This window comes from Streptopelia decaocto, assembly GCF_964273445.1.
Source record: "Streptopelia decaocto genome assembly, chromosome: 8".
Taxonomy (NCBI): Eukaryota; Metazoa; Chordata; class Aves; order Columbiformes; family Columbidae; genus Streptopelia; species Streptopelia decaocto.
The window spans coordinates 762,709-773,459 of record NC_138662.1 but is presented as its reverse complement, the minus strand read 5'-3'; the positions used below and the strand labels follow the sequence as shown (position 1 = coordinate 773,459).

The window sequence follows — 10,751 nt, the reverse complement described above, 5'->3', positions numbered from 1 at the left end:
ATCTTAAGGGTGTTCTCCAACCCACGTTATTTAATGATAGTAATTCCGTTACTTCAGCAGAGATGTGCGTTAATTGCGTTAATAGCAACTGGGCCTGTGCTGCTGTCCCTCCCGGGACACTGCGGGCAGTGTCACCAGTGCTGCTGTGCAAACTGTAAGATCACTGACATCAGACCAGAAAATCATTTAGTTCATTTGAATTAACTGAATCAACGTTTCCCTTCCAGTCAAATATATTTGCACTAATTAAATTGAACAAAAATTTAACTATTACTGTTGCAATGAACGCTGACAGTAACGACTCTCTTACAGTTTCCAGGTTCCAATTGGCACTGTGGGTTTAATTCGGGTGGATGTTGTGGCTGCTCTGCCTGAATCTATTAATCAGTGTAGTGTTTGCTTTCCAGGAGGTGCTCTGAGTCTCCTCCTGCCACTATACGCTGTAATTATTTTAAAACAAGATTATTTTTAACCCAAGGACGGGAACCCGCTCCCCAAAAGTGATTGTGACCTCCAGGTACTACTTTGGTTGAGGTATAAACGTATTAGTTCTTAAAGCTCCTTTTTAAGGAAGAAAAAGCTACACTGACCATCATTTCCAGTGGGGTTTGTAGATATACATTTAGTGAAAAAAGCACCCAAAATAGATTTTTAGCAACAGTTTTTAACAGCTTAAGCTTTAAATGGTAAGAGAGGAGCTGTATTTAAACCACCACTCAACTCACAAGACAGAAGCTGTTACGTCCAAGAGGGAGAAAAGCCCCTTGGGATTAAGGGATTTGTTTCCATGCAATCAATTTCACTTTTTAAATATATTTTAGTATTTTTGTTGCCATACAAAAAAACATCCCAAAACTTTACCGGGACTGCACAAGTAAACCACAGGGCACACTCGTTCCAGGCTGCTGCAGAAAGGAGAAGCAGCGCTAAACAAATAGCAGCACCTTGCGTTCGCTTTATTGCGAGGTGGCAGAATCCTCGTCGGGCCCGGAAAGGTGCATGAACAGTTCTCCAAGCTCCGTAACGTCATCGTCTGTGCTGCCCACAGTCCTGCTTTCTCTGTCTTCAATGAAGTCCCACAGGCGAACCGAATTGAAGAACTGCAATAGAAGAACATCCAGCTGAGATGGAAGCAGCACTTGTCCCCGCTCCATCCAAGTATTGTCCACTACCAGCCTCATTTCTTGATGCAAAAAAAATCAAGTCAGAAGCTGAGACTCAAAATCTGGGTTTGTGCTGGGATTTACTAACACTCGGCACCGTTCCGTGTTAAATCACAGTGACAGCCCCTCTTTCCCATGACGATCGGTGTCCAGGAGCTGCCCCGGCCCTGCGAGTGTTTGGGGAGGCTCTGGCTTTGTTAGCGGCTCTCGCTGCCAGCTGTGTGCGAGCAGCCCAGAGCAGTTTTCAGCACCATCGGTGACAGCTTTACCAGCAAAATCCCTCTGAAGATTTGCCACGAGAAGGATTGGTTGAAAAAACAAACGGTAATAAATGTTTACAATTAAATGAAAGGTGCCTTCTCCTTCCCGATAACAAACCTTGGCCTCAAGGCAAGCTGAGGGACGCTGTATATGCTTTTCTAAGGCCGTGCAGGGTGCAAAACACCTTTCCATTTACAACGTCTTAATGACGCTTGGCTGGAGCAGCCCCTTACCCGCACGGTCCCCTCGGAGCTGAGCTGTTTGCGTGGTTTTTCGGGTTCAGCTCGCGTCCCGTCTGGATACGCGTGAAGGTAAAGACACTTTCCGCCGAACGGGCAAGTTCCTTTCCCTTGCTCAAAGTACTTGCAGGGTTTCTTCCTGGTGTAAGGAGAGGAGAGAGCGTTACTGCGGCAGCGAGCAGGCAGCACGGACACATCAGCTCATCACCTCAGCCTTAGCGACGCGAAGTACTTGCTCCTGGTAACAAACACACCCAGAGGTTTGGGCTGTTCCCCACCCGACAGCAATCAAAATAGATGGGAACAAAGATATAAAAAAACCAGCATCATAACAAAAAAACCTTGAAAACATCCTAAGACTTGAAAAGCAAAGGATGTTCAGAGAATGTGCATCTTCATCAAGTGGCCAAATCTCTTGCTATTTTTCTGGCATTCCTCCCCTGTACTTTCTACCACTTCATTATTACAAACCAGTTCTTCTCATCGTCTCTTTTGGAAGATCTATGACAGTCATTTCCTAATTTAAGTTCCCATCAGCTTTGCTGTTGAACCAAGCCACTGTAGCTGCCCAGCAAGTTTCTATAACCGTGTTCCTCACAAAGGTGGTGCAGCAGTACCCGGGGGGGTGTACTGGTACCCCCAGTACCCAGGGGTTGATGGATTGTTCTACAATGAAAAACATCTGCAGAGGAAACTGCAGAGAAAACGCAGCTGAACTTGGGAACTTTACATGCACTGATTTCTAAGACATCTACCAGATCTCCATTCTGGCAAATAGCAACTACTTGGAGAAGAAAGTTCAAAAATAATAACAAAACCCACCAATGAACCCCAATCCCCCAGCCAGGCAGTGCACTGAAAGCAGAATGAATTTGTCTTGGTTGGGAACACAAATTCCACGTTTCTGGGTCTGACTTATTTCATCCTGTGCTGGCATATAAATCACAATGGATTTGTGCTGGCGTGACCCCCTGCTCTTAATTCAGCCTCCCCTTTATGAGCTTGTCATTCCATGCAATGCTAAATCCCCAAGTTAACCTGACTGCCAAGAGATCTACTGACAAAAACCTCCGTGGCACAGAAACTGTCTCCAACACAATGTATCGCTGTTGGCTGAGCACTGAAGCAAAGCCTGTTTGGGATTCTCCTGTACACAACAGCTCCTCGTGCTGACACCTGTTTGTAACACCCGAGCTGATCTCACCCAGAACGCGGCCATTTAAAAACTGCCCAACTTACTCCCCCCAGTTCAGAGCCCTTAGGAATTAAAATGAAAAACTACGACAGCAATAGGGTATTAAAAACAAACCATATTGGAAGAACCTCATTTTAAAGTGGCTCATTTTATTCAAATCTTTTCCCTGACTGTAAGGTAAGACGAGATGCTGGATTAAACATGTAATGCCACAGTGCTGCTCGCAGCAATTCTGCCGTGGTATAGCAGGACTTGAGAGCCCAAGAGCTTCTGAAGCAGCTGGGAAGCTCGTAGCAAGAGCTCTGCACAGATCTAGGCAAGGACCGGGGCTTTTTTGGGTGTCCAAAGGCGTGTTTAAAGGCTGGTGCACGTACTTCCAGCAGACATTACAAAAGCCCCGTGAATTTTTATCCCATATTTCAAAGGACTATTACATTTTCCTTCCCTACCTGTTCTCAGTAACTGACGACCTTCCAGGTGAGTATGTCCGAGGGATCACCAGAAAACCCATGACGCCAGTTTTGGCAAGTGAACTGAAACAGCTCCAACGCTTCAGAGCACAGTGAGTTTGAATAATTCCTGATCTGTAATTACGTGACAGACCCTTTTGTGGCAGTCACAACGCTAAATCACAGTGTTGACAGAGATTAAGGGTTTTGTGTATAAAGGTCTGTAATTATATAAAGTTTAATGAGCACTTTGATTAAGTCTTAGTGTGTTTGTCTTAAGGATGATGTAAATAGTGTTTGTGGTCACTGAACTTACCCAACTCCCTGCTTAAACGCTTCGATCAGCTCGTTTTTCTTCTCCTGGTCTTCCACCCAATACGCGCTGGGAATGACGAACTCGGATATCACACGGCACTCCGGGCAAGACCTGAACGGATGGAGACAAACCAGCAACGCTCTGTTACCTCCCGAGAGCGATATTCCTCCGTACATTTGCCAGAAACAGCCGCCTCCCGAGGGAGCGGGAGATGTTCGTCACCGCGACGCGTCAGACGCGTGCAGATGTTACAAAACAACCCAACTCAAGGCAGCGAGGGCTTGCGCTGCCTTGTGTTTGTTTCTAGACTTGACCAAAATAACAGGTATTTCCTCAATACGCAGAAGCAAACTGTCCCTGCTAATCCCAGAAACAAACCTGTTACTCGAGGGCTGCAGCAGGCAAAGCAGCTGAAGAAAGACACAGGAAGGTCTCAAAGCCTTTTGAAACGGGATCTGACCTCCACCAGCAGCCAGGGGTTGTTCACTTAGTGCGTTTACGAGATGGATTTCTACATGAGGAACTAAGGAACGTGAGGAACTAAGATCAAGAGTCAAATACACCACGTCTGGTCCCTCGACAAGCCTCGGAAGGGCTTTATTACCCCCTCCTCGTACGTCCTGTCAAACACCTTGTTCCCCAGCAAGCAACAGAACTGATCCAAGTCCCTCCTTTAGATTAACTTTGCAGCAACCAGTATGTTCAACATTATGGAAGAATGTAAAAGACTTGTTTGAAGAGTTTGTATTAGTATTTAATTCCCTCACAGTCCCTGCTGTAGGCAAAATATCTCAGTACCTGCACAACAGGAGTTCATGTCCAATGCACGTCACATCCTAACGAGCTACAGTTCAATTAAATTTATAATGAAAGTTGTGCAGAACAGTCTCCTTTGGCAGAAGACAAAATATTTCCCACCTTTCCCTCAGCATGCTTGTAACTTGAGTTTTCAGACAGGTGCTCAAAAAAGGAAATTGCCTTAATAGGATGTTTTAAATTCTCTCATCTGAGGAAGAACACGTTTGGAATACAGTTTTTATACAGCTAGAAGACAAAGGCATTTACTCAGGTACAGGTAAATGTGTGATTAGTGGGACATTTAGCTTGAGTCAGCCGTCACTTAGAGAAAAATCCCGTAAAGAAGCACACACACAGGGAGGAAGGAGCCGCTGCTGTTGTACACAGGTCACTGGGAGGGTCTCAACTGCTCCAGAGCCCGGCGTGCGCTTCGTCCCACCATGAGCATAACCAGAGGGCAAAGTGACACAGGGCCAGGCTCTCCCCACGTCAAGGAACCAAAGGACCCGATGGATCCTACTGCTCCTGACAGTCATTGTCACAGCCACGCTCCAACGTCCTGCAATTTGCCAGCAATTGGACTGGGATTTTCTGAGCTCAGACTTACGAACGGCTACGGTAACATTTACAGCTACCAGCAGTTTTATTTCTGTTTCGAGTCAAAGCGCAGCGGGGAGCCCATCGCACCAACACAGAGCACAGAGAACTCTGGTAACACCGACTTACTTGATGATGGGATTCTCGAACTGCTTGGCGCATCTCCACTGCCGGATGCAGGACAGGCAGTACGTGTGGTTGCAGTTGGAAAGGATCCCAAACCTCCTCTCGGAGGCCGATGGTTTCTCGTACACCACTTCCATGCAGATGCTGCACACCTTGTCCTGACTGGCCTGAAAGGCAAAGGCCTTCTCCATGTCGTGCTCAAACGTCGCCATGCACATCTGTCGGGGGAGAGACATCGCTGGTAACTGCAGTCTGCGTATCGGGCTGTCCCTTGTCAAACACGAGTGTCTATGAAAAGGATCTCTTGCAGGAAAAGCAAGGGTCACTCCTCAGAAGCATCGTTCCTACCCTTCATTGTCCTCATTTAACTTTAAGAACATTAAATTCAATCACATATTTCAACCCTTCAGTGTTCTCTGCAGCTTCAGGAGAATCAGAGGCAAGGCTGCCCCAGCGCTCGGCATTCACCCCTTTCTGTGTCTGTCATGGAGGGAGATGTTTCCAATACCCCGAAAACCAGCTAATTCAGGGGCCAGAACAGGGGCCACACTCCAGATGTTACTCTGCTCAGCGTTAAGGCCACGCTCGTTCGCCAGACACTAAGCTGTACCCAGCTACGCATTTAGTCTCCTGTTACCGACTGTCCTGTGACATTTCTCATCACAGCATCCCAGAAGTGACAACCCAGAACCAATTTACATTTCACAGCACTACAAGGTGAGCTGGTGCTTATACCTGCACGGTTTTACCTCTTGCTTTTCAACGTTCTCAGGACTTGACAAGCAAAATGAAGACTTTGAATTACAATAATAAAGTATCAGACAAACCAATTCCACATTAGCGGCAGCATTTTGAGCCCCAGCACACACCTCCAGAGCCGAGCGCCTGAGAGCGGCGGTGCCAGGACATGGTGCCAGATGGCAACCAGGTCCTACCACCAGCCGTGCGATCTGCAGGGACCCGCCGACCACACACAATTCATTTTTAATCCCTTGGATTCTCCTTTGGACTCCAGAGAGACCTATGATTGAGTAACCACCAACACTGCTGGTCTGTCTCCTCCTCAGCCTTGAGAACTTGTGCACTTGACGAGCCCTGACCTAAATCTGGTAGCCAGGCAAAGAGAAGAGCAGCCCCTTAAGGCCAGCTCTGCACAGCCAATTCCCCATCTAGTCCCTCCAGTTGTTCTACTGCAGGTTTAGCTCCAAAATCTTCATACACCCTGAAATCAGCCCAACCAAGAGGAGACAGGTGAAGCGGCGAGGCAGCAGAGGGGCCAAGCGACCTCTGAGTGCGCCCCGGCAGATCACGATTCCTCTCCCACACTGTACACAACGCACCACTGCGACCTCACGTAAGCTACAAACGACATTCTCCTGGTAGGGTTTTAGGATGTTCCGGGAGAAGGCTGCAGGCAAGGTTCCCATCAGGACGAAATGGGGAAAAAAGAAGTTGCTATAAAAGGCCATGTGCATCATCAGTACCAATTAAGCACCAGATGCCTGGACAGACCACTCTGAGAATCATTTTATAGCTAGATAACAATTAAACAAAAGCTCTTTGGAACAACAGACTCTTCTACAAAGTACATCTTTGGATTTTAGGGCAAACAAACTAAACCTTGCCCTAAGCAAAGCAAACCCCCCACCGATCTCACGTCAATATTACCATCTCGTGAGCCTTCCTCTGTTCTTGGTCGAAAGGGTGAAGGACTTGCAAGCCGCAGATCTCGCAGACGTCACCGTGCAGGTAGGGGCAGTGATCCCCGAAGTGGCAGGCGCCCGCCGCAGCGTAGGGACACAGCTGCTCTCCCTCGGCTCCGGCGCTGCCAGCAACCGGCTCTTCCAGCCCGCTGCAAATCGCTTCCAAATAGGAGTGGGGCTTCATTTCCAGATTCTCCGTTTGGTCGCTGCAATAGACCACATCGCCCGTGGCAATGGGCTTCTGCTTTTCTTCATTGGAGCCGCACAGGTCTTGGGAAACAGAAACATAATATGAACCACGCAGAAGCTGCACAAAATCCTGCACAAGAAGCTCCATATTATTTTGTTCCAATAACTACCAGGTTGGTTTTGGTTTGTTTTTTTTTTCCAAGTGTTCTTCTTAATGAAATCTAATCTCTAAGTCCCTTTTGCTCACATCACAAGGATTTTTACAAATTACCTACAGAAAAGCTCAATTTCAAGGTCTCTTCAGCTGTTTGCTGTTTACAAGTAGGATTAAAAAGTCCCCTCATTTCACACAAGGGCAACTGCCCCACTTGGTGCACGAGCCCCCTGCTCTGCCAGGCACGAGAGGACATCTCTGTCCTGCTGTCCCTAAGGGCTGGCACAACCTCCACCGGCATGTGCCTGGCACCCTGGCACAAAGCTGCCAGGTTTTTGCATTTCAGACACCCTCATGTTGAGAACAGAACGCACAAAAAAATCTAGAGAGAGTCCAGCGCAGCCACCAAGATGCTGAAGGGAGTGGAGCATCTCCCGTGTGAGGAAAGGCTGAGGGAGCTGGGGCTCTGGAGCTGGACAAGAGGAGACTGAGGGGGGACTCATTCATGGGGATCAATATGGAAAGGGGGAGTGTCAGGAGGATGGAGCCAGGCTCTTCTGGTGACAACCAGGGACAGGACAAGGGGCAATGGGTGCAAACTGGAACACAGGAGGTTCCACTGAAAGATGAGAAGAAACTTGTTCCTGGTGAGGGTGGCAGAGCCTGGCCCAGGCTGCCCAGGGGGGTTGTGGAGTCTCCTTCTGTGCAGACATTCCAACCCGCCTGGACACCTTCCTGTGTAACCTCATCTGGGTGTTCCTGCTCCATGGGGGGATTGCACTGGATGAGCTTTCCAGGGCCCTTCCCATCCCTGACATTCTGTGATTCTGTGATCTGAGGGGCAGAGATATTTTAACCAAAGAAATCAAAACAAAATAACACCCCTAAAAATCGCCCAAAACAAACCCCATCCTTCAGGGAACGCCTAAAACCAGTCAGCAGGACACAAGCAGGAAAAGGCGCCAACAGGCACGAGCGTTTCCAGGAATGAGGCCTCAGGGGGTGGGCAGTGTGACTGCACCTCGCCAGCCGTCCACAGAACTCGAGTATTAAAAGGAGAAAAACCACCTGACTCCTACGAAGCACCGAGGAGGACACAGGTGGCACCATCCCACTCACTTCTGTCCCTCAGCACCAGCGTTTTCTTCTCCCGCTTGCCTGTCTCGTGCAGTTTGCTGCGGGTGATGGGGGCGCCGTGCTCGGGAGGGGGCCGGGGGCTGTGTGGCGCGGCTGAGGACAGCGGAGGTGGCGCGGGGGCCGCTCCCCCCGACGGTGGGTGCCTGATGTGATCGTACCTGCCACAGGAAAAAGGCAGAACTCAAAGGCTAAACTCAGCACAGTGGCAGGACACAGCCCTGATGTATATTCAAACAAAATAAAACCGATTAGCTCCTTTTTTCTTTAAAAGGATTGTTCTGACAAGTTGACTGAACTGCTCAGTCTCTTCCAAAGCCAGACTAAAAGGTTTCTCAGTCTCAAAAAGCAGATGCCTCTCAAAGCACACCTCTATTTTCTTCTCCACTGACACCGAGCATAGCTGAAAGAACATTATTCACGTGCGTATTAAATTAGACCTTTGTCATCCCCTCACACAAACAGGTTTGCTGGCATTTCTCAGAGAAGCAACATCCAAACGCTGCACAGGAAGGAATAGCATTCTGTGATCTTGGTTTCCCCCTGCAAGCAGCAACACTCAAACTTTCCGCTCCCACACCACAGGACAAGATGTGGGGTCTGCATATGGGATAGAAAAGGACCTGAAACATCCAGTGAAGCACAGAAATACACTCCAGCAGCAGAGCAGGAGCAAGCGGTGCAGTAAACAGACTGGTCCAGTAAAGCCCTGGATGTACCTGAACGCTGTAGAATATTTGTGATGGGAACAAAAACGTTGTCCACATCTGTTTCTCATCCCATGCTCAGGGCCCGTACACGCTCACAGATGTGCTGTAGCATGAACTGCTCCTGCACAGAGTGCCCCGAACTCCTGCAACACAGCTGGAGTAAAAAAGCAACACACTTTGCAGCCATTGCTACGGCCCAGTCTGTGTGTGACACAGTGCCCTGAGCGACACGGCCATCAGCAGCGTTATACATCGCTAATTAACGTGAGCAGCTAATGGAAGCTGCAGAAATCACTAATGTTCCATCTGCAGATCCCAGTTTGGTACCATGAATGAGGCAAAGGAAACACAAGGAAGCTGCTGCAATCCCAGCAATGCGTGAGATCCTGCTCTCGTCAGGCAAAGGCACGAACACCAGCTTCTCATACGTGATCTGCATTTTCCACCAAGCAGCCCCGGGCTGCCCCGTGGCACGTCCCTGATGGAATGTTACGCCATTAACTAACGCACAGTATTTACTAGAGCGTTTGTCAAGGAGTTGTAACCGGAAGACTCCAGGAAAAGGTGTGGGACCGTCCAGCTTTCCCCTCAAACCCAGGGGAGCGCAAGAAAAACACTTTGCTCTGACAGAACTGAAAGTCCTCAAAATTGTGCCTTAGGATCTGCACAAAGGAGGCTGTGAGCTGCACCGGGACAACAGCGCAAAGCGCTGCCCAGACAGTCCTGCTTCCAGCCGCTTCATCGTCTGGAAGGAAACGTGCAGCCAAGTGCTATTTCATGTGGGACTGAAAGGGTTTTTTGCATTTAATTGGCTTTACTAAAGTAAGAACCAGATAAAAAACATAAATGAAATCTAAAGTTTAATTTCTACAGACTGAAATAACTGCAGAAGCCAAGACAGAGTAAAACTATAATACTGGATCCATAAGCTGGTTTTGGTACTGGGAGAAAAGCTCATATTTAATACATTATTTCATTCCCTTTGTCACCTTGATCTTTGACTCCCCGGGTTTAAAGCTGAGCACACACGATTATTATGTGCAGTTCTTTAGAACCCCGTCCCAAGGCGAGCCGGCTCTTTACCTGCAGCGCGTTCCGTAGGCGCACTGTCCCTTCTGGTAATACTTGCAGATGGTGGAGGATTTGCTTGTAGCCAAATCATGCGAGAACAGACACTTGTTTCCCTCCCGACACACTCCTTGCATGTAATACCTGCGGAGAGCGGCGCTGCTCAGAGGCCTCAGGGACCGGCGGAACCTCGGCGGCGCTTCCCGCCCGGCCCTGGGGACGGGGAGCGGAGGTGGCACCGCGCTCGGCCCCCACAGCCCGGCCGCCGATCGCTGCCCCCGGCCCGGGGGTCTGAGGAGAACGCGGTCTCACGGCCCGGGCCCCACCAGGCTCCACAGGCCCGGGGGGGCTGAGAAGAACGCGGTCCCGCGGCCTAGGCCCCACTAGGCCCCACAGGCCCGGCCCGGCCCCGCCGCGCCAGGCCCGGCCCGGGGAGGCTTCCGCGACGCGACCGTGTCCCGAGAGGGTCCCGGGTGGCTCCGGGGCCGTGTGGGGACACCCCGGGGACCCACCTGCAGGTGACCTGCCGGGTGCTCATCCTGCCGCCCAGCGCCGGGCCCAGCGCCGCCCCCGCAGTAACGCCGTTCACGGCGCCGCGGGGGGCCGGGCTAGAGCGCCGCTCGGTGCGACCATAGAGAGCGGGGCGGCG

The 10,751-nt window shown here is 49.8% G+C and overlaps 1 protein-coding gene across 1 annotated transcript; it reads right to left on the bottom strand.

Moving 5' to 3' along the window:
- Window positions 1–672: 672 nt before the first annotated feature.
- Window positions 673–10,746, bottom strand: MKRN2 (makorin ring finger protein 2). The gene is made up of 8 exons (XM_082059754.1): window positions 10,615–10,746; window positions 10,118–10,246; window positions 8,310–8,485; window positions 6,813–7,117; window positions 5,148–5,362; window positions 3,624–3,734; window positions 1,658–1,802; window positions 673–1,100 (listed from the first exon to the last, which is right to left on the bottom strand). The coding sequence occupies exons 1-8, from the start codon at window positions 10,638–10,640 to the stop codon at window positions 957–959; spliced, it is 1,251 nt and encodes a 416-aa protein (XP_081915880.1). The 5' UTR covers window positions 10,641–10,746; the 3' UTR covers window positions 673–956.
- Between the last annotated feature and the right edge of the window lie 5 nt (window positions 10,747–10,751).